Below are 25,764 nucleotides of genomic sequence, written 5' to 3'. Positions count from 1 at the left end.
TTTTAGACTATTATGAATGTGTCATTATTTTATTTCTTTCTTTAGACTTTGAAGGGAATTCACAATTTTAGGGCATCTGGAGACTATGATAATGATTGTACCAATCCTATACCACCACTATGCACACAGCCTGATCAAGTTATAAAAGGTAAACAGCGGTTTTCTAGAATGCTTATAAAATCCAGTATCGTTAGCAGAAATGATAGATCTTTAAGACTGGCACAATTTTTTGGTACATGATTTCTGAAAAGACCTCAACTCTGTGTAAGGACTGCTCTGCAATGACTCTCTCTGCAGTGTTCTGCAACTGCTCTTCAACAACTAAAAACTTGAGTGGGTTATCACCACTGTTTTCATCAAAAATCCAAAACACAGCATCATATGAGCCTGTATGAAGAAAATTAACTTTACCTCAGTCAAAACCACAAGAAATAGAAAGACAATGTGATTAACATTTATGTAAAGTTAGTTATGATTAAAATAGAGTTTACACATTGGTGATGCTTATATAAAATAGTGAAACCAAAGAGCAGTCACATATGTTGTGTTATACAGTTTAATTTAATGTAAAATTATTTAAAGAAACAACTACCGTAGTGACCTTAATTCTTGTTTGTTTGATAGGGGGTGCTAGTATTATTCAATGCCACATTCTTAATGACAAGAGACACATATTAACCAAAGACACAAATAATAACGTGGCATACTGGGATGTGTTGAAGGTAAGTACATAATTCTGGATTAAACATCTGCTGTCGGATGAATAAATACTTCGTGTTTTTTGAAAAAAAATATTTATTTTTTTTTAGTGTGGGAGATTGCTGTGGTAGAAAAAATAATTTTCGTATGGTTGCCTTTTTTTTCTTTCTTTTTTTTAATGGGAGGCAGCATTTGTGAGCTTTTCTGCATCTTAGGAGCATCTTTGTGTCATGTGAGGTTGGGTAGTAACATCTTCATTCACTTCAAAGTCAGACCCTTGAATTCTGTCCTGAAAATAGTCACCTAATTCAGTAATGTATGTTTTGATTGGATTTTCTTTTGAAGAGGGCTCAAAGAGGGCCTTGGACATGTCTGCCCAATGCTGTATGTAGTAGTATAAGAACACTTATCCTGTAAAAAGGAAACCTGTGCTTCAGGTCCTAAGTCTGCTATGAATCCATAGATCCCAAGAGACTGTGCTGATTAGTAGTCAGTGGATTATTCTGGGAGCTTGAATTTACCACTTCCACTGTTGGCTAGATAGCAGGCAGGAGTGCAGGACTGGACAGAAAGCTAGCAGGAGAAAGCATGACTCCTCCCTAATGCCACTTGCTTCTGTGGGATGAGAGAGACGTGATGTCTGTCCCTAGTTGTCTTTATCTCCTTACACCCAGCGATTGGTCAGAGGAGAGGAAAGGCAGTGCAAAGAGGACTGGAGCCTCAGATCAGTGAGATGGTCAGCGGTTTCTTCTCTTGCAAAACCCTGTGTGCTCCAAACAAGATTCAATAATAAAGCACACTCAGCTATCTTACTGAGTTCTTGCTGACTGAAATGAAAAAGAAGGGAATGAGGTTAGTGAATGTAGATTTTGTGCTAAAAATGTTCTAGAAGACTTGTGGAAAAGTGAATAGCTTTTCTTAATTTTCATTTACAGTTGTTATATGTTTGAGAACAGTATTAGTAGCAAAGTTATATTCTAATGTTAATCGTTCAATTATTTTCTGCTTTTGTTGGTAGGGTTTTCAGAAGCATCTCTTAGACGTATCTGCATACATACTCACTGTAGAGATGGGGTATTCAGCAAATGAAGGTGGTGTCTTCTGTTTAGGATTCACTGCATTCTAAATCTGCGACTCTCTATTCAGGAAACTGGAAGAAAAGTGGGAGTTTGTTACTTCTCACTACATCCTCCAGTCTTCCTGTAACATTTTCTTTTTTTATCCTTCTCTATTGGCTTGATGCCATTACCTTAGAAAAAAATCATCACATTCCACATGAACTATTTTTCAATTTATGGAGAAAAATTTGAAACTTTAACTTGTGTATTTCTACACTACATTATTATGGAGAAATCATAATTGTCGTAATCATGTTGAGTGTATGTGAAAGTTAAGTAAAAGTTTTTAAGGGTTTATGTAACTCAACACAACTTAAAAACTTCTGTGTTTGTTTTGGTGTACAGGCATGTAAAGTTGAAGACCTTGGGAAAGTAGATTTTGAAGAAGAAATTAAGAAGAGATTTAAAATGGTGTATGTGCCAAACTGGTTCTCAGTAGACTTGAAAACAGGGGTGAGCTACAACTCCTAAGTCTATTGCTCTGCTGTCATAATTAATATAATTTTGTATGCTGTTAGTTCGCTGTTTGAAGAACAGTTTATCTGATGGGTTTGATTTACTTTGAAGCAAATCAGCAAATTTTACCTTAGTCCTTAACAGTCCTCTATAACTTTTTTTTGTTGTGTTATTATCAGTTTAAATGCTCCAATATGAGTTATAAATTAATTTTTAGCTTTGTATTCTCAGCTGTTCCTTCAGTAAATTTGTAGACTTTTTTTATACAAAACAATTACTGTGTTCTTCTTGCTGATGGTCTTCTTCCAACAGATGCTGACAATTACTTTGGATGAAAGTGACTGCTTTGCGGCCTGGGTTTCAGCAAAGGATGCTGGATTTAGCAGTCCAGATGGTTCTGATCCAAAATGTACGTTTTTACTAGTATTAGTGCTTTATAGAAACAAAAAAGCAGGATGAATTCCAGTATTTGTTACAAAATATTCCAGTGTGAGATAAGTTGTTGGTTGGTTTTTAGGTATGTTTTCTTTAGACTAAATTCTGCAGAGAATTCTCCAATAAAAATGTTATTTTTTTCTGAAATATTTCAATTGTTCAATTTTTTCTATTTAACTTGGTTTTAGGCCTCCAGAAAGCAAAGGGAAAAAGTAATATTTCTTAACTTAGAGCTATTACTGAAACTAGAGAATGCTATAGCATGTGAGTGATCCAGCAGTAGCATTTCAGAAACTTTAGTCTTTTTGAAAAATCAGCTTTTTCTGAAAGACTGTAGCATCCAGTTTTGAGTTTGTGATATCTGTTCCTATAAATAGTTTTTTTGGGGGAACAGAACTACTCAAACTTTTGGGAAAGTTCTTGTCTGTGGATCAAATAGGGTCGGCCTCTTTTCACAGGTAACTAGTGATAGGACTAGAGGGAACGGCCTCAAGTTGCACCAGGGGAGGTTCAGGTTGGAAATAAGGAGCCATTTCTTCTCAGAAGGAGCAGTCAGGCATTGGGACGGGTTGCCCAGGGAGGTGGTGGCATAACCGTCCCTGGGGGTGTTCAAGAAGAGGTTGGACGTGGTGCTTAGGGACATGGTTTAGTGGTGACATTGGTGGTAGGGGGATGGTTGGACCAGATGAGCTTGGAGGTCTCTTCCAACCTTAACGATTCTGTGATTCTATGAAATGTAAAAAACACTGGTGTCATAACATCTTACATAACTGAAGTTTTTCCTAACTGTGTCTTGACAGTAAACCTTGGAGGGCTTCTACTACAAGCACTTCTGGAGTATTGGCCTAGAACACACATCAACCCAATGGATGAAGAAGAAAATGAAATAAATCATGGTTAGTATTTTTAATGTTTTCCTTTTTCAGAATTTATTCATATATTTTTGTCTGTTTATTTAACAGATACAGCTTGATTTGCTATCTTATAGTTGTCTATATATGAATTGTAGCTTTTAATGCTGTTTACTGCTTTTAAAGTTGTTTTTCACCAAAACATGCTGAGTAGTTTATTCTCGTCTAAGTGTCAGCAAAAATATTAAGAATTCTAATCTTAAGAAAAAAAAAGTAAGGTTCTGAAGTTACAGAAACATGATGCCGTGATGAAAAACAATTAGTGGCAAAAGCAAGGCTCAACTTGGAAAAGAAGCAATCTAGATAATGAGAGCAAAGAGCAATGATTCATTTATTCAACATTAGTCAGTACTCTCTTGACATAACGCCAATTTGCTTTCAGGCATTATGAGCAATATAATATAAAAGAAATAGTTTTTGGAAAAAAATGCATTCAATGAATATTACAGTCATGGGGTAAGTCTATAAAAAAAAAAAGTGGTCTTTTAGGTAATAGTGCGAAGTCTAATCAGGCAAGTAAAATGCAAGATGGTGGCTGAGTTTAGCAGAATGAGAGGGACTGTAGAAGTCCTACATTTGTGAATTACTTTGAAATATGTTCAACCCAGGTCAGAGTTGACTAAAAGTCTTTTCTTTGAATGGCAATTAAGAAATTACTTTCTGCAGATAATGCAATTAAGAAAACTGTAAGTTCAGCAATATCTTGCCATTTTGTGACAAAGATTACGCCAAGAGTTACCTACTTTTTTCTTTCAAAAGTGATCTCTGAGCAGGGTGACAGCACTTGGCAGACTTTTCTGGATAATGTTGCTGATTCTGATACTTTTGTGTGTTAGCAGTTCACAGCTTGAGAGTCAGAGAGAAGTGTAATTCTCAGGTATTTGTATTATTGGGACACTTAGACTACTCTACTTATTTCTGCGAATAGTTGTGAATGAGTGGAATGTTCAGAACATTCACTACAGAATCGGAGTCTTCATTTTCTTTTTCAAAAGTAAAAAAGGAGATGAGAACTTCATGTATTATTGTTATCTGTTGTTAACAGAACTGTTGGGAAGAAATCTTTCAAACTATAGAATTTTTCTCTTGCTTCTAGTTTGAGTATTATATTCATCTGTCCTAATATGTAATAGAATTTCTTTTTTGAGTTCTTTGATTTTTTTGATATTTCTTTCACTACATTCTGCTTGTAAGAATGCTAAGTATTTATTCCTCTCATGAGCCTGAGCCATTTAATTTTTTTTATGTTGCTTGAATTCGACATAATGTTCAAATGCAGTAATTACATGCTGAAATGCAGTCGAGTTGATTTTTCTCAAGTGGAAGGAATAAATCTAAATACTTCTATCTTGTGTTTCAAGACACCTGAATGACAAAAAACAGTGCTCTTCAAAAATGACTAAATAATGCTGGTTTTGGGGGGTGTTGTTTTTTTTTTTTTTGGAATCTTGCATGGATGTAGAATCAGGTTCTTCATTGTTTGAAGACCATACTGCTAAAACTATCTAAAAAATGAATTTAGAATACAATAACTTCAAGAAAGTATGTGTTTGAGCTTTACTAGTACGCTATTTTTGACATTTGGCAAATGCAGGTAGAAAGGCAAAGCTAACATCTTTGCGTTCTGTACTGTCAGTGTAGGGGAAAATTTCATCACTTTCTAGAGTTTGTTTAGATATACTTGCTGCGTGTTGGAAATGGGGATTTTCTTGCTTTTATGAAGCTTGTGATTTTGTTTCATTTATTAAATTCATTAACTGTAGGTAGAAAAGACACCTGGTCTATGCATACCCAATTTTAATGCCTAATGCAGTCTTACTGTTGACTTTTTTTTTCCAGCAGTGAATGGTGAGCAGGAGAACAGAGTCCAGAAAGGAAATGGATATTTTCAAGTGCCACCACATACACCAGTTATTTTTGGTGAGGCTGGAGGACGCACTTTGTTCAGGTATAGAGACTCAAAAGTGTAAATTAAGTGGCCAAACATTTCCTTTGTGCAAGCAGAAATGTTGTCAAAATATAATACTTGTATCCATTCTGTACTGTACATTCAAGACATGCCCTTGGCAGAGAAAATAAGCAGCTGTTAATGATAGTTCTTGCATTGTTCTAACTCATGTATGTTGGTGGACATCAACAAGGTGTGGGGTAGGTTTTACAGCATTAAAAGTTGTATGGTAGTTGTAAGTTACATGGTGTTATGGCTTTGAGACTTTTTTTTAATGCACATTACAATTACTCTTTTCCTAAAGCTTAACTCTTTCATTCATAAAGCTTTTCTGTGTCTTAGGTTATTATGTCGGGATTCAGGTGGTGAAACTGAATCTATGCTTCTTAATGAAACCGTGCCACAATGGGTAATTGACATCACTGTGGATGTAAGTATCCCATGTATAGATTTTGATATTTTTGTTGTTGTTGATTTGTTTGTTTGCTTTAAGGTCAATTACAAAATTTTTATCTGAACTCAATCTGAAATGATATTTTAATTTTTTTGCTCTGTTCTTTACATATTGCATTTTAAAATAAATGGTCTGAAGGACTATATTTAAGAACCTTTGAAACATGTTATTTTTTGATATGTCCAATTCAGATTTTTTGTTCATGTCCTTTTGACAGAAAGCTTAGAGAAGGAACTCACAGCACTGTGCGTAGTTGGTATCCTTTTCAAGTGTGGAGCTCAGGAACAGAAAGTAGTTTTCATATTGCTGCAGTCGTTTCATGCTATCTAATTTCCTTTGAAATGAACAATAATTCATATTCAAAAGCTAGATATAGTACGTACATCATCTAAACTGAAGCATCTCGGGAGCATGAGTAATTTGGAAGTTGTCTGTGGTGGTTATGTTTATTAAGACTCTCTTGGGTTTTGATAATTAGGATCTGAATGTACTTTACATACCAGCTGGTACAAATAGGAGCTGATAATAGTTCATCCTAAATTTAACACTTTTCAAATTGCTTCCTTCTAGAAAAATATGCCCAAATTCAATAAGATTCCCTTCTACCTCCAACCTCATTCATCTTCAGGGGCAAAAACTCTAAAAAAGTAAGTAATAATGCATATTTGACTCTCAAAAGTGGGAAAAAAAATGGAAGCTCTTAAAAAAGTTTAAATAGAATCTTACTGTGGTTGATGAACTTGTAGAAAAATGTTTCCAGTCATTTAATCACCAATGCTCTGAAGCATTCAGTTGTATCAGAATATTTGAAAGAAAATAAGGGTTGTTTCGGTTTCAACTGACAGTTGCTTAAGTTGATGCTAAGAAGTCTCCAAAAACCAAACACTGTAATTTAACTTGGTGTCTTTTTGTGGTGTTTGTGGTATTTCATCAGAAAGCAGAGGAACTTACTGATTGTTACAATGTCCAGAACCACAGTTTTATATTCAGTTATGTTTCCTCTTTGTAAGAGTGATGAATAATAGATTTTTGAAAGGAGAAGGTACAAAACCTGACAGGGAATGCGAGATAGTCTGTCCATCACATTAGCTGCAACTGGGGACTGTGTAGGTTAGAAGTCAGTGCAGATCCTCAAATATGAAGTCAGTGTTGTGGACAGTATGCCTACTGTTTATTTGCAACAATTCTGGGTATTGTTCATAAATGTCCAGGTCCTCTTTAAGTCTTGATGAATTCTACACATCAGAGACAATTTGTGAAAGAGCAGTTCCATAGACTTTGTGTGCTTTGTGGAAAAACTGCTGCTTGTTGCTTCAAAATTCCCTTTTGCTGTGTAGTAAGGAGAACAGCGTAGTGTATTTTACCTCTTTTATTGTTCCATATCCTTTTCATCTTCTTGTTAATCCCTTGTCTATTGAAAGAATGAAGGTTGTGTACAATGCTCTTCATCTAAAGTTTGGTTTTAATTCAGTCTTTTGAATATCTTATGGCTTTTCTGAGTTCCTCTGGGTGAATCTTTGGAATCTTCAGCTGTTACATCATGGTATTCTGGATGATCCTGATAAACTCTTCATATTGTAGTAGGAGTAACATTAAATTATCTTGTGTACTTGCATAGTTTGCTACAGGTAGGGTATTGTGCAAATAAGAAATAGTTTACTCAAGATTATTCTACCAACTTTTGCTTAATTTACATAGAGACCGACTGTCGGCAAGTGATATGCTTCAGGTGAGAAAAGTGATGGAACACGTCTATGAGAAAATCATAAACTTGGATAATGAGTCTCAGACAACCAGCTCTTCCAATAATGAAAAAGCAGGAGAACAAGAAAAAGAGGAGGACATTGCTGTGCTAGCAGAGGAGAAAATTGAACTTCTGTGCCAGGACCAGGTAAGTTACCCAAGCATTTTAGCCTGTGAATAAAACCAACCTTTATAAGATCACTTACTCATACTCAACAACTGTACTTAACACTATTCCATAGGGTTCTTAAGTAGCTCTTAGTCCGATAGCACAGTTCTCTGTGGTGTGTATGTATATGTATATTATGTTTATTTGAATAATACTTCAAACTTTATACTGAACAGATGAGTCCTCCTATTTGGACTTCTCTCTTCTATACTTTTTTGCAGTCAGAATAGTCATGAAGGAAGTCATCATTGTACCTCTCTGCGTACAAGTCAGGTTAAATAAATAAAGTGTTAATTTTTTGAACTTTTATACCACTTTCTTAATTTTTCTAATTATACATTTCTAGCAGTGTTTAAAACTTGTCCAAAATCATGGATTGCTTAGTAAGTATAATAACTGGGGAAAAAAAAGCCACAAAGCTGCAGTTGCAGAAAGTGAGACCAAACTTCGCTGTTTCTGGGATGGGTTTACTTTTTCAGTGGTGTAGGAGGGCTGAATAGTGACTCTGGACTCTGTAACTCTACCAGAGGCTACACCACCTATTTCTAATGCAGTCGTTTGTGGAATACACTCACTGAGTGCAAGGCGTGGTGAGTATTGACATGTATAAGCAGACTTGAATAAAAAACAATATATAAAGGTAATGATTGGCAGTGTTCTCAATATGAGCTCTGAAAATCATCCAGTTCAAAATTTTAATCAAGGAATTGTTCCTGTCAGCTGCTTGCATGAAGGTTAAATATTGAGGAGGTGGTCGTTAATGAAATTATGTTGGTAAAACCTTTCTGTAATGCAAGAGATTTATTCAGTAGTTGAAAAATCTGAGCCTTTGCATGGTTGATCTTTGATTCCATTCACCAATAGGAGTGTTTTGCCCAGCCAGTGTGTTTTATCCTTGAATTTCTGACAGTGTAGCAGATTGTGGATTAAAACACACAATTTGTGGAATAAAAGATTAATTCTTTCTATTTAGGTTTTGGATCCGAATATGGACCTTCGAACTGTAAAGCACTTCATTTGGAAGAGTGGCGGTGACCTGACGCTTCATTATCGCCAGAAATCAACGTGAGGGGAGTGGTGGACGCAAATGGTTGCTCATTTACTTGACCATACTGTGCTGGTTCCAAGAGTAGTACTATAGAAGCCCACTGAACCCCTAAGGTAGATGAGACTTCTAATGACTCAGTATGGACGGAAAGTATACATTTAATTGAAGTGACTAATAGATCTGTAATATAGAGGAAAAAAGTCTATATGATTTAAACTAAAGTCTGTCCTAGTCTCAGCCAATGAGATGGGAAGTCCCTGAGTGGTTCGTATTGTGTGAGGTGTACAGAGAATGGATGATAATCCAGTGCAGACTTTTGCTTCCTCCTTTTTGCTTTTTTTTTTTTTTCCAGAACATTATATTCTCATCGGCTCATGCTTGATATGAAACCATTTTGGCCATATTAGTAGCTGTGTTCGCAATATAACTCAGAACTGCACACCAGGTATTTTAATACGTTCCGTTCATAAAGTACCTACAGTGATCTCTCACAGGTTACTAAAACATTTCTATCACTTAAAGACATTTGGAAAAGAAAAGGAACAGACAATAGGTATTGCATACTTGAAAGAATCGGGCCATTTAATTGAAATTGAAGGGATTACATTAGACTTGTGTTAATACTGTGATTCAAGCGTTGCTTTAGAGAGCTATTGACATGCAGAATAAGAACACTAGATAAATATTGTAGCAGGGTCAGTCCAATGATGCTGTGCATCATAATAGTGAACATGCTTTGCAGCAACCTAAAGAGATTTTTTTTTAAATATATATATAACTAGTTCCTGCAATGTGTTTTAAGGACACAGTAGTCTAATTTTTGGTAACTTTGCTCCAAAACTATGTGACATTTTGTTAAAACTTCAGACCATTCTGAAAATAACTTCATGTGTTTGATGTCAAACTTCAGAAAATTCACAGCAGATTTCATACTCATGATATAAAAATACTTACTCTTTTTTTCAAAAGTTTTATATGCAGTTCTTTTGTTGTAGATGTATGCAAATCTTTTTTTTCACTGCTATTTCTGAAAATCTGTGGCTGTTGTAGACTCATAGTAGTCTTTTGTAGAGTTTAACTTATTGGGGGGAGGGAGGGAAAGGCATTTCAGCTTTTGGTGGGAAAATGTGGGACTGTCCCAGAAAACCATTTGTAGCCAGAAGAAATTACAAATCCTCATAAAGAAATTATATAAAAATGACTTTCTGAAGCAGAAGCACAAGTGCCTTCCAAGGGCAGTATAATATTTGAGTTTCTTCAGGAGACATATGCTCTTGCCCCTCCTGTGTCTTGCTATCAAGATTTAGGTTGAGGCCTAAAGAAGGTCCCAATAGATTATATTACTGGGATTATATTGGTTAAACAAAAAATGAAATATTTTTCACTGTATTTTATTTGAAAAATAATCAAATCATTACCTTCTGCACTCTTAACCTTAGCTAAACAAGCTCATTGTTTAAACAAAAGATGTGGTTCAGAACTAAGCTAGCCTTTTATCCATCTTTTGAAAGAGTCAGTTTCAGTTTTTAAGGCCTAGTTCTGTGTATGCTCAGTCCAACGCAGTTGTGCTATCTGCACATTTTTAGTGGTGTTTGTGAATTAAATGGTTAAACAGAACTGTAACTTTTATTGATGAATTGTCCTGACTTGTATTTATTAATAGCGAAGGTCTGTGCTTCCTTTCAAGACTTTTTTTCTTGTTGTCTTGCTGTCCTGTTGTATACATTGTAATTGCTCCCAATAATTCTGTTTGAAATCAGCCAAGGTTGTAACTTTTTTTTCCCCCCTAACCATCCCAAAACTGCAGTTTCAGTAAAGATTGACAGAGGAGTCTGCAATGCCAGGAGGATAAATGATGTTTCACAGTTGTACAGAATAAAAGGCTTTAGTTAAAATAGTCTAAAGTTGTTTTGTATGTTGGATCACTTACGGAAATTTAGAGCTTGTACCATTGCTACTTAGCCCTTGTACTACAGAGGACCTTAAAGTACTTTCAGGTTTCAAGTAAAGGAATGGCTGAAGTAATTGCAGTGCCTTAATGAAATCCCTTGAAGATGATCTTGTGATGTGGGTGGATGTAAGAATTTAGCAGGCATGCTAGCCTTCAGATAAAGGCTTTGAGATCCTGTTGAGGTAGAGAATGTGCAAGTAATGCAGTTTGCATGGGCAGTGCTTCCTTTTGTACTACTAAAATAGGGTGTGCCAAACGCCGGTGTACCAAACAGAAAAGACTGCCCTGCTACAAGGAGCTCTTGACACTGAGTTTTCTGGATGTAGGAAGATTAGTGCTGTAAGAGACTATTGGAAATCATGATTGGGTTTCCTGATGTTGCAAATGACAGTACAGAATACTCAAAGCATTTGCTCTGCGCACTTTCACCTGGGCTGCTCTCAGAGGAAGCAGTAATTCAGTGACCAAATGTGTTCCCAGAGACTGCCAGCACCCATTTTGGATGGAGTGTCAACTAAGAGGAATTTTTTTGCTACTCCCTTGTAATTTTCATCTCGTTTTCTGGAATTCTGCTCTCTGTACGAGTTCTGAAGGGAAGAAGAGGAGAGGCTCTGCATAGCAGTTCAGGAGTAATCTCGAGAGTTGCAGTCTGTTGGTGCATTATGAACAGAGAGATTCAGATTGTCAGAATCATAGAAAAGGCCATTGATTTATAGAAGTTTCTTTAATTTCTAAGCTCATACTGGAAAGGAGTTATAGATTATTTAGTAACATAATCTGTCCTGAGGAAGAACTTTGGAATTTACTGTGGCAGGTGATTTTTTTCTTCAGCTGGGGTAGTACTGAAAACAGGAGCATGATCCAATAGTTGCAGCTGAAGCGTGAGTATCATTTTAGGAAGAGGGATGAAAGTTACCACTGAATCCTTCAATCCATTTGTGGATTGAAGGATTTAGTGGTAATTTTGAGCACTACTTTTGTAGCGTTTCTAAAATTAAGACCAGAAATCATAATGTAGTTCTACCTCATGGCCAGAAATAGTGGAAAAAAGTGACTTGGGATTTGTTGATTCAATTCTTTATATTCTGTGGGAGAGGGGTGACACAGGGTACTTGCCCTTACAGCAGAATTAGTGCAAATGAGTGCTTCCTTAAGGCGAAAGCAAACAGTAAGAATGTATAGACATCTATTTAATGCCCAGGAAATAACAGATTAGCATAGTCAATTAAGTGCAATGAGTGACTTGTACCTGCTCTCACGTAAGAACAGCCAAAGGCAATGGAGGTGAAAAATATTTGCCCAGGAATGAGGAGAGAAGTGGAATGGTAAGGGCTCTGAAGGAATTCTGAATTAAAGGCTCCCTGTGAGGCTTCCCTCAGCTTCTTCCCAGTTCTGCTGAAGTCACTGAGCAGTGCTCCAGGAGCACAGCGGGTGCCAAACAGCTGGTCACCCTCTTAATCAGTTAGTACTGTAATCCTTGGTGCTATACCGGGTTAAATTCTGAACCCCTCAGCACTGCAAGTGCCTAGTTCAAATCATCGGTGTGCACTGGAGTGTTGTGATCTCCACTCAGTTGCAGCCTATTGTGCTGCAGCATTGCTCAGTTACAGCTTAGAGGAATTCAGTCAGGTGTGGCATCTTGGATGAGATGCTTCTAAACATACCCTAGCAGGAGAGTCATGCAGACTGAGTAGATAGACAAACTTCCTGTGAAAGTTGAAGGGGGGAACTAAGTCATCTCTGTCAGAGTTTTGGTATTTCCACAATCCTTTTCAGTAGTTGTTCACCTTCAGATCACTAAATACCTTAATTCTCACATTTAGCTGGAATTAATTTTGCATCCATTTTGTTGTTAATAAAATTTGCAGGTTTATCTCTAGGATGCTTATTTTCAGATCATGAGTTTTGGGTGTGAGGATCATTCTAGTACAGGGTTATGCTGCCTGAAGTTCCTTTGTGTCAATTTACTTCAGAAGGGAGGGGTTTGGTCCTGCTCTTTGAAGTCAGCCACAGTTGAGTAAGGCTTGATGTAATCACTTACACCTTTGAGTAGTTGTATCTGGGTGGAAGGAGGGCCCAGGGCTTCTTGGAGCACCCATCAGCAGCTTGACCACATTCAGGTGCTCTAGCTCACTCGGGTTGCTCAGTGAAGATAGAAGCAAGAGCTTTACCTCATCCCTGCTCTAACACTTGAGCTCCTGGTGGCCTCTTTGGATTTAACATCTGCCAGACTCACGGCTTCAGGCTTGACTATTTAGGGAGCAAATCAGGTCTGGAAGCTTATCCTGTTGTCTGGCCATGCTGAGCCACTGGGCAATACCAAGCCACAGCTGTGCTGCAGCCAAGCTCTAAAATTCATAGAAGGTACATTAAGCTAATAACCTCTCTTTGTTTTGCCCTCCACATGGCACTGCTGAGCTAATCCTTCCTGTCTCTGCAAAAGAACTACTACTGTCAGGTTTATCAGATGCCCCCAACTATGCAGCTGTCATACGTACTGGAAGCAGTAGTTTGGGACAGCACCTGATTGATTGTAAGTTTTCTTTTTATAAATAACATAGAAGTGAACCACTCAAGCCCTGTTAACACTTTGTCTTCCATTCTCCTTGTTCCAAACCTGGATTAAATATTTACTTTTTTTTTGCAACTGGCCTCTCTTCACAGGCTTTGTGAGGTACCTTTCTTATAGCAGTAGTACCTGGTATTGGACTTCCCCTGATACTCCCTTCCTTAAGGCAGGAGCAGTGAGGTACCTGCAAATGCTCCAGCTCACTCTGTGGCATGTTATCTGTGTCAGGTGGGGTGGCTGTGCTTGCAGCAGGCCTGTGGCTCTGGGACAAGTGGATCCTGTCCCTTGTAGGATGAGATTTGGCACCAGCCCCTTGCAGGAGTTTCCAGAGTTTGTTGTTTTTTTAAGCTAATATTCTGAAATTAAAAAATCTGAGAGCTTTTTTATTTCTGCACCCACAAGTAAAAGAATACTTCGTTTCTCTTTATTTCAACAAAGATGCAAAATACTCAACAAGTACTCTCCAGAGCTTATAAAGGGACAAGGAATTGGATTCGAGGTTCTGCTTCACCTAGTTTAGCTCTGTCATTTAAGTGCTCTCTGTTACAAGAATGTAACATACTACTGCTAGAGGTTAACACTCAATGGGATTTTCTAACCTGGCATATTAGACAATTGCCCTTTAAACACTATGAAAAAGGAATCAAGTCTTCAAAAACATAAACCACCTCCCGAGAGCCAATTAACATGAAGCAGGCTGGACAAAGACTGCTGAAGCATTAAGCTGTTTATTCCTGTGACATTTGAAATTAATTTTGACATTTCCTGCTCTGAAATTTCAGAAGGGTGCTTACGGTACAGCATCACTTAAGTGTACTACTACAAGCTTAACCACAGGGTTGATAAAGGTGTACGACTAGAACCAGCCCCAAACAAACAAAAACAACACAAACTCAAGAGATGTCCTCGGTGTCTCAGAAACACACCAACCACTTGAATTACTTTATCTTTAGCGTTTGGCTGTTTGCTCTTCTATCAGTCAACTAGGGGAAGAAAATAAATTTCATTTTAGCAGTACGTAAATAATGAACTTCTTTCCCAGACCGCGCAGACTACATTTCAAATCCTTTAATTCTACCATCTGTACCTAGGGCTTAGTATTTTCCTTTTAAGCAGGAAGAGGAGGATGTTTTGACCATCCTGACCTATTTTATGGCAAAACAGTATTTAAGACTAACACAAAGATTACGGAATATAAAGGACAAAGTTTACCAAATGTTGTACTCATCTGAGACCCCTCTTGTGTTGCTACTTCATCTACACCGTTTTGTTGAAGCTGAGCTGTTGCAAGCAACGCTGTGTGACTGCAACTCCCCATCCTGCATGGTTACTAGATTCCAACCAAGTCAGTCATTTTGCATCCTGATCTCTATAGGGCGCAGCGTAGAAACACACCATGAGAAGGGGAGGAAGGGAATTTGACACTGGCCTGCCAGCTACATATACAGTAGTTCATAGATTATACCTAATGTACCCGACGCCCTTAATTTACTGAGGATTTTCATCACATTAGCTGCGCTAACTACTGATTAGGAATACCTTCACTCCAGATTTGAAACTCCATGACAAATCACGGCCCTGAGGTGTATAAAAACACCCTCATGTTTTCAATTGTTCATTTCATATTTAGTATTCACCATGTAACATATATATTCAAAAGCAAGTATAAACAAAATAAAGCTACAAAGAAGATTAGTGTTGCTGCACCGTGTTCTATTCCAGTGTCTTAATGATTTGTATGAAAATAGTAACTACGTAAATAGAAAAGCAGAAGAAAAGCTATTCCTTTGTCACTACAGAAACCAAGACATACTCAACTCCATTGAAGACTCCGGTCTCCAAATGGTTTCTGCCCTAGTTTTGTCTTTCATTTAGTGATTTTGGACAGCATTCAAAAAAGTTGGAACACAGATCAATCTATTAAACAATGATTAGAGAAGACAATAGAATATGTATTCCATCTAAATATGCTTTTCTGGTTTTTATACTATTGTCTACACTAACAAAATAGAACAGGCGTAATTCTTTCAAGATCAGAAAAATATTCCAAGCTGTAGAATTACAGCATATGGCCATCTGTAAACAAAAGAAGCATCCATTTCACTCTTGACCTTGTGCAGCTTCCTCCTCTTTCTGTTCACATGCTTCTTCATCATCAGGTTTCGTCAGAGTAGTGGATAATGAGCTCTCAAAACTGTTTAAGAGTACTGTTTCTTCGTTCTTGGAATCAGTTCCTAGTGTTGTTTTTGAAGAAATTTCATTAGGAAGAGTAAAAGAAGGCAAAGAAGAAGCTGTAGGCAGTAGGTGGTCCAACTCAGGCTGCTTAGTAGAGGCTTCAGAATACATCATTAAATCTTCAGGGTTCAGAGTTGTGGCATTCTCTGGAAAATGAAAAAAATAGTTAAAAACAAGCAAACACTCAAACCTGTCCAGCTAACAAACAATGCCTCTGGTTACCATGTATCATCACCTTGAGTGAGATACCTCTTACAGGAATGTGACACAGATTCACAGCTGCCAAATACGTGACCTGTTTTTACTCAGTTCTGCAAAAATCCAGAAAATCTGATGATGCAGTAAGTTTTAAGAGATACTCAGCCATCTGGTCTATTGCATGCTTATGCATGGAAGAGCATCCATAATATGAAATTGTTTTGTTTTAGATAGAGAAGTCATTATTAAGACTGCCCTTTATATTTTTTTTTTTTTTTTTTTTTTACTTTTAGAATTGTGAATACAAGCCTGTGGTACAAAGACTTATTTACACAGAATTTAGAAATACCTACTTTTAAAATCAGGTTAATCTGGATCATCAACGCTTTAAAATTAAGGAGAGATGTTCTACAACTTTATAAAAAAAGAAGCCTGTTACTTTTTGCCCATTTCTATATCTGATTTCTGCTGCTATATTAGGAGATTTGGCTAAAATGAGATTTTCTCATTTTTCTTAAAAACACCTTAATTCCCATAATCATAATACAGTTGATCAGGCATGAGTTGCTGCCATTCTAGAGATGAGGTCAGAGGCCTGGAAGTCTTGAATACACTTACCAAAATAAGCAGAAGGTTCACTGTTTGACATGAACTTTTCAGTGCCTACTAATGTGTCTACTGTTGGCATGGTGAAGGAGGCAGATGAAGACACGTTGGACACTTTCGTTAAGTCAGGGAGTTCAGGAAGTGAAATACCAGACATGTCTAGAAATCCTGAAAAAAGGAAGTGTTCCAGTACTGTTTTAGATTAACACAAAATTCCAGATTCAAAAAGATACGTTACATGCAGATTGAAATCATTTAACTCCATATTACTTATTAGATAAACACTAATAAATTTAACCTATCAAGTCAGTGGAACAACTTTTACAGGATCTTAACGTTGGTAAAAGCTCACAGTATCAGAATTCTGCAACTCTGAAACCCCATGAAGTCAAAAAACTTTAAGGAAAACACCAATGCTCATAGTTCTACATTTAAGTCTCAAACTTCTTTAAGACCTTTTTATTTTACTTAAATGCCATATAAAGAATTGCAGAGGACTGGGGGAAGGGGCGAGGCATGCTGGAAAAAGCACACAGGAAAACATACCTGGATCCATAACTCTCTGGAGAGGGGGAGGAGAAGAAAGTGAGCTTTCTGGCGAATACCCACTCATTTCTTGGCCTGTGGAATGATCCAAGTTCATAACTATTTCAGAGTTGTCACTTTGAGAAGTAGGTGCCAACAATGGAGTCTGGAATGACACAGTAAAAAGGAAAAGCGTCTTTTTATGCTGCAAGTTTCAGCTGAAATCAACCTTCCTATGACAGCATTCTGCCTCTGTCTCCAAGTACATCAATTCAGAGAAGTTGATGCTGAACCCAATCGTCACACTGCTGTTGAGGACCGGTTCCAATGTACCCTTCAAAGACAGTGTGTTCTTAGAAGAATGGTTGATACTTAATTCTTGAAGGTGTATTTTATTTCCTACTGAGAAGGGCATTCTACTATGGTTCTCACTGATTGACACGGGTGTTGCTATGCATGTTGTCAAAACAGCAAGTATCTGTCAAAAATTCCAGCCAATGCCGATGAAAAATTAACTGGAATATCTGTAATTGCATGCAAATACCCAACTACAATAAAGAATATGGAGGGAAAACCAGAGGGAATTTTGAGGAAATAAAGGGTAAAGCTCAGCAAAGGGAATTTCTCTTTCATGCTGTCCTTCCTGTCACCTGCTTGGCATCATCAGTTCTTACTTCCCTTCACCTAAGTTCATTTCATTCAAGCAAAACTGTATGCTGTACTCAAATACACTGTGTTATGAATCTTAAAACAAGCTGAAGTCTTTGAAATTCCAGAGGACATGCCATAGATACGATCATATTTCTTACATACCTCTGTGTAACCATTAGTAGATGGTGCAGGAGTTCCAGCTTCTGGTAAGGGTGAAGGTGGTTTGCTTCCTGGCCTTTTCTTCGATAAAGACTGTGTTGGAATTCTGTGCAAATAGCCATAACCAATTCCACATCCTAAACTGTGCAAGAAAAGTAAAACAAGACTTGAGAAAAGCTTAACAAAGCTAGGAAGTGTTTTGAATTCTGACTCTAAAGCAAAAAGAGTTTGAGACCTTAAACTAGAGCAAGAAATACCTACCTGCAAAAATCATTTCAGTTACTTACAGTACACAAGAAATACTCTGCAACTGACATTTAACAGATATGTAGCTCAGTTTTTGATTAACTATTTTGTATATCTTTACAAAATATATAACCTGACCTGATTTGGATTTTGTTCTTGATTTACTGAATGCTTGACTGTGAGAATGCAGTTAGTAAATCTGCTATCAGGGAAGTGAACACAGGTTTTGCCATCAATGTCAACTCAAACAGGGCTAGGTCCAGAACATGACTAATTATTAGTTCTCTCTTTTTTTTTTTTTTTTTTTAAATGGAAGAATGATCATTTTTCTGTGACAAATGTAAGGAAATAAGGCTTTAGTTGAAAACAACAAGCTGTAATCAGTATTTTCAACAGGAGCTCAATTAAAGCGAGTGTATAACCTGTCATCAGCCAGTGACAGTCTGGAGATCAGTACCTTCCTTCTCCACCCCAAGCTCCATTGGGAGTCACAACTACCTCTCGAATGGAGTCTGCTTCAGTGTTATAAACCATCAGCTTCAGCGGCTTTCCCTCATGAGATTCAATCAGTGAGAAGAAGTCCTCTGACTAAGAAAAAAGTAATAGTAGTTATTAAACTCAAATGTGTAAGATGAGGAGCTGGAAGCAAATTAGCATTTCAGGCATTTGCTTCAGCATGAGATAGTAAAACCCTAAGACAGACTAAAATTCACTAGTGTTGTTTGATCTTTAGGGGCATCATTTTGTAATAGTCAGATTTTATTTTTTTATTTTTTTTAAAAAAAAGGTACCTCAGCCTTTAATCATCTCTCATAAACATCAGCCTCACGAAATCCCCCAATACTATCCCCCATACATTTGATGTGCAAGCAGTTACAGATATAAGAGAAACCCTACAACATAAACATGGCAGGCACAGAAACAATCACTGCTTGAAGGAACATGCACCCTACCTCCTGTAGAATCTGATCAGATCCAACAATGTAGTCAGTGTATGGCTGCAATCCAGCTACAGCTGCAGGAGATGCAGGTTCAACATCCTGTGAAAGAATGACACGTCATCTGTGCTCACAGCAGAATAAGTTACCCAAAGATCAAAATGGAAAGCTAACTCCAAGAACAACAGAAGGAAAGAGCATTTTGTTTATGGGACAAAAAAAAAAAAAATCCTTGAATAGTTTACATATAGGTCCTGTAGGATATGCTGAATTAAAAAAAGACCAAGATACCAACAATTCAAAATGAGATACTTCAAAGACGTTAAGATGCATTTTTTTTTAACAACCAGAAACAACAAAATGGTCAGTCTTACCTAAGCTGTTCTACACTTCCATCTCTCCCTTTTAATTTAAAGTGGTTTTTTTTGGGTGCTTTTTATATATGAATATTACTTTGATGAAGCTGAACCAACAGAGACACCAATTGAACCAAAATCCTTTTTTGCTTTTGCCACTGATTCTTCAACATAAGACACAAAATGGCCTTCTCCCCATCATACAGTCAATGTGGTCTGATTGGAATGTAGTTAATTTTCTTCATAGCAGTACTAACAGTTACCAACGTGTCCCTGTTCAAATGGCTCAGACGAGCTTTCAAGACAGTGTTCACTTCTTGTGGTTTCAGCATTGCACTTCTGTACTCAAACTACTCTTAAATACTAAGAAACGATGTTGTATGAGCACTAACAAGCCACCAACTGAGTTCACTGTACTTAGCATGAAGATGCAGGTGAAATTCTCATGCTTTATCTATAGATCCTTATGAAAACATTCCCAGAACATCTCAGAGCATGAACTACAACTTATTCCAAATACTAAGTGGCACATTTCATCTGACAGAAAAAACATATAAAAAAGTTTCAGGTTTGAATAGTAAGAAACCTTTTCAATGTTTACCCTCCATGCAGAACAGTCCCCAACAACAACAGTATATCGGTATCTTGCAGGAAGTTTTCAAATGGCAATTTACATTCTGTTCTTAGCTTGTTAGACAACTTGTTGGACAAGCAAAGAATTGCGTCTCACCAAAACATGCCACACGTGTTCATTGGCTCCCTGGAAACTGCAGAACCTCACGCTGGCTCCAAGAAGACCTTGTCCTCCCCACATGTTACTGGGGATCACCTCCACCTCTCTTATTTTCATTGTTTTGATATTATACACCTCCAGCTTCACTGCTTTTTCAGCATTTGCCTTCAGCAGATCTTTCAACATATTGTTTTCTTTATTCTGTAGAACACAGAGAGAGATACATGCTTAACATTTCTAATTGCACCCGTAACACAGACATCACACCTGTGGCAGAATTTGAATACTAAGAACCAAAACAGTCATTAGACTACATTTTACGATCAGATCCAGCAGTTCAATCTTCTATTATTAGAAAGATGTCAGTACTGTCAGCTCATGTTCCTCTATGAAAGTAATTACAACTATTCAGTTTCATCACTTACTTTCCTTTTCTTCCTAACTGCTGCTGAGTAACAGGAATATTAAATCTTAACTACGCAATCAAAACAATAAACAGCAACACTTCATGCCTGATCCCAGTCCTTACTCCATACCCTTACTCCAACCCTTCAAAAAAATCACTGCAAATTGGCTGTGGAAGGACAGACGCTTTGGGAGCATCTTAGCAAACTACAATTCTGTAATGTCATCAGATTGACTCATCTTCCACCAAAATCTGCCGTTACACTGAACATTTCCAGAAAGATGCCTGCACTAATACACAATGAATTCAGCTTCCATGTAGCCAGGATGAAGCACACAGCCAAAGCTGTGAGCCTTATTAACCAAAACAATACGTTCAAGTTTACTCAACTGTTCTTTGATAACTCACCATACGGAAATGCGTTACCAGCCTTAAAGTATAAGCTAACAGGCCACGTGGCGGTTTTCTTCTCGTTAATGGTTCTTTTTCATATTTTATCAAATCTTGAAACAGGTTTGCTTAAACAAAGCAAGCTCTTACCATTGACTCACTAGTTCAATAATCACCTTGTGGCAGAAAATATGCATGAATGAGCGATATCATAAACATAGTGTTAATCTGTTAAGAAGTTAAGGTGACTAAAGGCATAAGACTCTTTCGTCAAATTCGTATCCAGCCAGAGAAAAGACTTTAAACACTACCAAGTTTTACTTCACCTTTTTAATACCATATCCATGTCCAATAGAACATACTTTCTCTATTCTGACAGCTTTGGCTTCTACCTTTCATAATTACAATAGCCATGCTTTATATAGGAAAGAAAAAAAAGAGAAAAGACTTACAAGCCTAGTGTGTCCTATTGCAATGATGAAATCAAAGAAAGGTTCCAGTCCTCCTTGTTGAGCTGGGGAGTTTTCCTGAACCTGCAAAGCATACAGTTTTTTATTACTATACATGGATCTGTGGTTACACTAAGTGACACAGTGTTAATCTTTACACTTGATTCAATATTTACTTTTGATTGAACCAGAAAAGAGATACCAAGTGACAAACCTTGGGAAGCAGTCCACTATTGTGAATTTATTTTTTATAGAACTAAGAACAACAGGTGGCCGAATTAAGCTGCCAAATATAGGTTTTGAACCCCACATAAGAAACAAGTATTGCGATGCAGAGCGCATAGCGTGGAGTTATTAAGTACTGAAGACTCTGGAGAAGGGCTCAGTCTTCCAAGAGCTGCTTGGGGATTTTCTTCCATGCCACTAATTGCCTGAGCTCTTGGAGAGTCCCCAGTTAAAGTACTGTTTTTTCATAAGCACAATTTCCCACAACTTAAAGCACATTAGAATAGGAACACTTAGAAGAGTATGCTACAAATGCATGGCTAACAGAACTTGATATACGCAGAGTATATCTTTTAGAAGCATAGCAGCAAAGCAACTTAATGCTAAGGGAACCATTGCAAACATCCTAACGCTGCTTTACTGTTAGTGAACACCAAAGTACAGCCCGTAACCTGCAATATATTTGAGTCCTGAAAGCCATCCCGTGCTTTCAGTGGCTAAGTTATAACCCACACATCATCTAAAATAAGAAGTTCAGAAGTTTCATTTACAAAGTTACAACTACTACATTTTATAATTGGTCTCGTGCTATATCGTAAACCTTTTCTCTATTAAATAGGTAAAGCTGCATCTGTATTGGGGCTATTCCTCGCATAGCTGTCTATGTGGGTTTAAAAAAAAAAAGTATTAGCATAGTTACTTCAGCAGAAACTTTAAAACTGAAAATTCATGCTTTATTATCAAATAGTCAAGACAAGCGATGTTAACCACAATGGGGGAAGCATCAACTTTCACCACAACGATAAAGCGCATCAGTAGCAAATTGCCACATTACACTGAACCAAGCTACAAGGTTAAAAAAAAAAGTTCTGTCTGCACTCCAATTCTAAATAACATGCAAGAAGCTTTACAATGAAACTATCATATACCACAATGCCAAAGATTAAAATGTACACAAGAAGTCATAGAAGTTATTACAGAGCTTGCGACACCTGTCCAGATGTCTGAGAGCCACACAGATTCTCGTATGGAGCTGGGAGTTGCAAAAAAGCCTGCAGTGTTTTTGAAAGCTAAATGACACCCTGGCAAAATTTGCATGAAATCCCTGGAGGAAAAACAAAACAAAACAAAACAACCAAAAAAAAAAGGAGAAAAAAAAAAGGAAAAAAGAAAAAACAGACTGCCTTTTGCACACCATAGGTCACAAAATTCAACAATCATCGCTCAGTCAACAGACAACTAAGCAATATCGTGTATTTAACACAAAAATGGGGGGAACATTTCGTGACCGATGGTCTTTTCTGACAGAGCTAAGTCAATGAAAGAGGCTGACAAAAGCAGATGAAGGGAGCATACCGGTACCCCGAACACATCTTGCAACTCCGGGAAGCACAAACTGCTGATGGAGTGGGAAGCAGCACGTTCCTGCTGCTGTTTGGGGAAGAAAAGCAGCGGCTAAAGGTAAGCACGGCTCATTTTGGCTTATTAAACAGCTGTTAACACGGCAGAGGCTACAGCAAACCCGCCGCCACACGGGCGGCCTGCGAGGAGCGGCCCCGGGTGCAGGGAACCCGGCGGGGAGCAAGGTAACGCTGCCGGTGGAGGAGCCCCGGAGCCTGTCAAAAAGTTTTGGGGCTCCCCAGTGGAAGCCGCCGGGCTGGGGGACCCCAGGACCTGCCGGCAGCCGCCGCTCCTCCCCTGCCGCCGTGGCGGCCGCCGACATGCCGCTCCCTCCCGGCCATCCCCCCTCATCCCCTCGGCCGCCGCCTCCTCACCCCGTGGACGTGGAAGCCCTCGGCGCCGCCGTCGGGGACCTCGGAGCTCGAGCCCAGCCCCATGCCCACCAGGACGGGCGGCGGCTCAAGAGTTGGCGGCGGGGATCATCGCCCGGCTCCACGGAGGCCTCCGCGAGTGGGCGGCGAAGAGAGGCGGGCGGGCGGTGTGAGGCGGGGCCGCCCCGCACTGGGCTAGCGCCGCCGCTTCCCGCCCGGCCGCCATCTTGTTGGGGGCGGGCAGCGGCCGCGCCATGACGGGGCTGGACTGGGGCTCCCCGCCGCTGAGGGAGGCGCCTCGTGAGGGTGGGAGGGAGGGAAGGCAGGGATGGATTTGATTTTTATTTATTTATTTATCTTTTTCTTCACGTACGCTCGTAAATCTCTGAGAAATATAGTTGTCTGTTTTTCTCATTCTGACGGCTTTTTCAAAGTGATACTCCTGTTCATAGAATCATTAAGGTTGGAAAAGCCCTCCAAGATCATCTGGTCCAACCATCCCCCTACCACCAACGTTACCCACTGAACCATGTCCCTAAGCACCAGGACCAACCTCTCTTTGAACCCCCCCAGAATGGTGATGCCACCACCTCCCTGGGCAACCCATTCCAATGTCTGACTGCCCTGTGCCAGGGCCTCACCACTCTCTGAGTAAAGAATTTCCTCCTTACATCTAATTAAATCTAAATCTCCCCACTTCTAGTTCAAAACCATTACCCCTTCTCCTATCACTACACTGATGTGTTTTACCAACACACACTTAGCACATTTCAAAAGAGAAAGTGTTTCTGTTCTGTTCCTGCCTGTAGGCATATATTATCTACTATGCTCAAGAAATGTATTTCCACTTGCTGAGCCAATTTGCAGACTTGGAACTGAAGAAGCAAATCAATGATCCAGTGTTGCTGATTTTCAAGGCCTACGGAGCCTTGTGTTTAGGTAATTATTAAGAAGTGGTGATATTTCCCTTCCCCTTGAAATTTCATATCTGTTCCACTCTGCTTTACTAAGGATGAATTCTTCTGATTCTGCCTTTTAGTCTTAATCTTCAGTAATAGAAGAGTTCTGAAAGTTTTCAGAGTAATAGTAGTAATTTGAAGCAATACTATATTAATATAGTTAAAGTGCCAGCTATATTTCCTCCATGAGTTCTTTCATTTCAGTATAAAAGCATCCATTTTGGTTAAACTAATTGGTACTTACTGCTTGAACCTCTGAGATGTCATTTTTCCAAAGGATCTATCCACATAATTCCTGTGGTTCAAGTGCGATGCATAAAGACAGAGCAATAAAAAAGCTGTTTCCTCCATCCTTTGCCTTTTCTTCCAAGTGAAGCTCTTAAATTCCCCATCACTTCAATAGCTATTTATGTTCAAAAGCCATACATACTGGCTTATCCTGACCAGGATATTCTTAGGAGCCTTTTTAAAGTCACTTTTTCCTGTGTAATTTCCAATGTGGGATTGCAGATCTGTGCATTATATTCATTGAGCATGTGGTAGAAGTGCATGCAAATATTCAGAAAAAAATAAATTTGTCTTAAACATTTTTTCTGTGTTTCCTGCTACACACATTTGGGAACCTTATTACACAACTATATCTTTTCCTAAATTTTGTTCAGAATGTCTTTTGTAACAGATGGGCCAATGAAACACTGTGGAGTTAGCCATATAATTGTATATCTACAAATATTAGAAATAAATATTTCTTCAAACATACCAAAAATGGATGCCAGAGTCTGTAGCACACCTACTAACCAACCATAATAAAAAATAAGTCTAGTGGGTACCTGAGTGTTACATTCTTGGGAAGGGTCAACATGCCTTTGATAAAGGGATGTACTGTCTGGCAGATCTACTGGAGTTCCCAAAGGGGTTAACAAACATACAGGAAGGAGTGATCTGGTTGTTTAGATTTCCAAAAGTCCCTCATAAAAACCTTATCAAGGGCTTTTAAGGAAACTAAACAACTATACCATAAGATATCTAAACAGAAGGTAGGAGTGAATGATCACTGCTTGGAAAGATCATCCATGAGGTACTGAAAGAACTAGACCTTACTTTTCCTCATATTCCCCAAAGTTTGGAAAAAGGGAATATCAGGAAATGACAAATTATACTGATATCATGGAATTATTCAGAACAGTAAAAATAAGGAGCAATTCCAGAATTACAGAAAGATCTTAGACTATAGGCAATATCGACTATGTAGGCAATAAAACCTCAGGTATAATTAAGTGTAGATAAACATAAAATTATCCATATGGCAAAAAATCCTGACCAATTTGATGTGTGAAATGGTGGCCTCTGAGCTGTTCAACAGCAGCCTGAATTGAGACCTAGAGTTTAAAAAGTGTCATTTCAGAAATCAGTAA

The 25,764-nt window shown here is 38.2% G+C and overlaps 2 protein-coding genes across 3 annotated transcripts in view; one reads left to right on the top strand and one right to left on the bottom strand.

Annotated features, from left to right (window-relative positions):
* The window catches only part of WDR48 (WD repeat domain 48), a 29,976-nt gene extending 16,061 nt beyond the window's left edge, over window positions 1–13,915 (top strand). The window contains exons 10-19 of one of the 2 annotated variants that reach the window (XM_035554338.2): window positions 46–148; window positions 625–722; window positions 2,163–2,270; window positions 2,586–2,682; window positions 3,509–3,604; window positions 5,459–5,567; window positions 5,910–5,997; window positions 6,592–6,668; window positions 7,720–7,912; window positions 8,907–13,915. In XM_035554338.2, the coding sequence (XP_035410231.1) occupies window positions 46–148; window positions 625–722; window positions 2,163–2,270; window positions 2,586–2,682; window positions 3,509–3,604; window positions 5,459–5,567; window positions 5,910–5,997; window positions 6,592–6,668; window positions 7,720–7,912; window positions 8,907–9,002 (1,065 nt within the window). In that variant the 3' untranslated portion in view covers window positions 9,003–13,915. The remainder of the gene's footprint in view (window positions 1–45; window positions 149–624; window positions 723–2,162; window positions 2,271–2,585; window positions 2,683–3,508; window positions 3,605–5,458; window positions 5,568–5,909; window positions 5,998–6,591; window positions 6,669–7,719; window positions 7,913–8,906) is intronic. The other variant, XM_035554339.2, reaches the window with a different exon arrangement.
* Window positions 13,916–14,213: 298 nt separating this feature from the next.
* On the bottom strand, window positions 14,214–23,640 carry GORASP1 (golgi reassembly stacking protein 1). The gene is made up of 9 exons (XM_035554340.2): window positions 23,394–23,640; window positions 21,397–21,477; window positions 20,146–20,349; window positions 19,075–19,161; window positions 18,579–18,709; window positions 17,879–18,017; window positions 17,087–17,231; window positions 16,553–16,708; window positions 14,214–15,882 (listed from the first exon to the last, which is right to left on the bottom strand). Exons 1-9 carry the CDS (start codon window positions 23,454–23,456, stop codon window positions 15,602–15,604), a joined length of 1,287 nt encoding a protein of 428 aa, XP_035410233.1. The 5' UTR covers window positions 23,457–23,640; the 3' UTR covers window positions 14,214–15,601.
* Window positions 23,641–25,764: the final 2,124 nt, after the last annotated feature.

This window comes from Cygnus atratus, chromosome 2, assembly GCF_013377495.2.
Source record: "Cygnus atratus isolate AKBS03 ecotype Queensland, Australia chromosome 2, CAtr_DNAZoo_HiC_assembly, whole genome shotgun sequence".
Classification (NCBI taxonomy): domain Eukaryota; kingdom Metazoa; phylum Chordata; class Aves; order Anseriformes; family Anatidae; genus Cygnus; species Cygnus atratus.
The sequence above is the reverse complement of the archived record's forward strand: the minus strand, read 5'-3'. Positions and strand labels throughout refer to the sequence as shown.

Coding starts and splice junctions, on each gene's coding strand:
- GORASP1 (XM_035554340.2), bottom strand. CDS start 23,456: ATGGGGCTGGGCTCGAGCTCCGAGGTCCCCGACGGCGGCGCCGAGGGC. Junction 21,478..23,393: donor AGGGCTTCCACGTCCACGGG/GTGAGGAGGCGG, acceptor TATGCTTTGCAG/GTTCAGGAAAACTCCCCAGC. Junction 18,018..18,578: donor GCTTGGGGTGGAGAAGGAAG/GTACTGATCTCC, acceptor TTTCTTGCACAG/TTTAGGATGTGGAATTGGTT.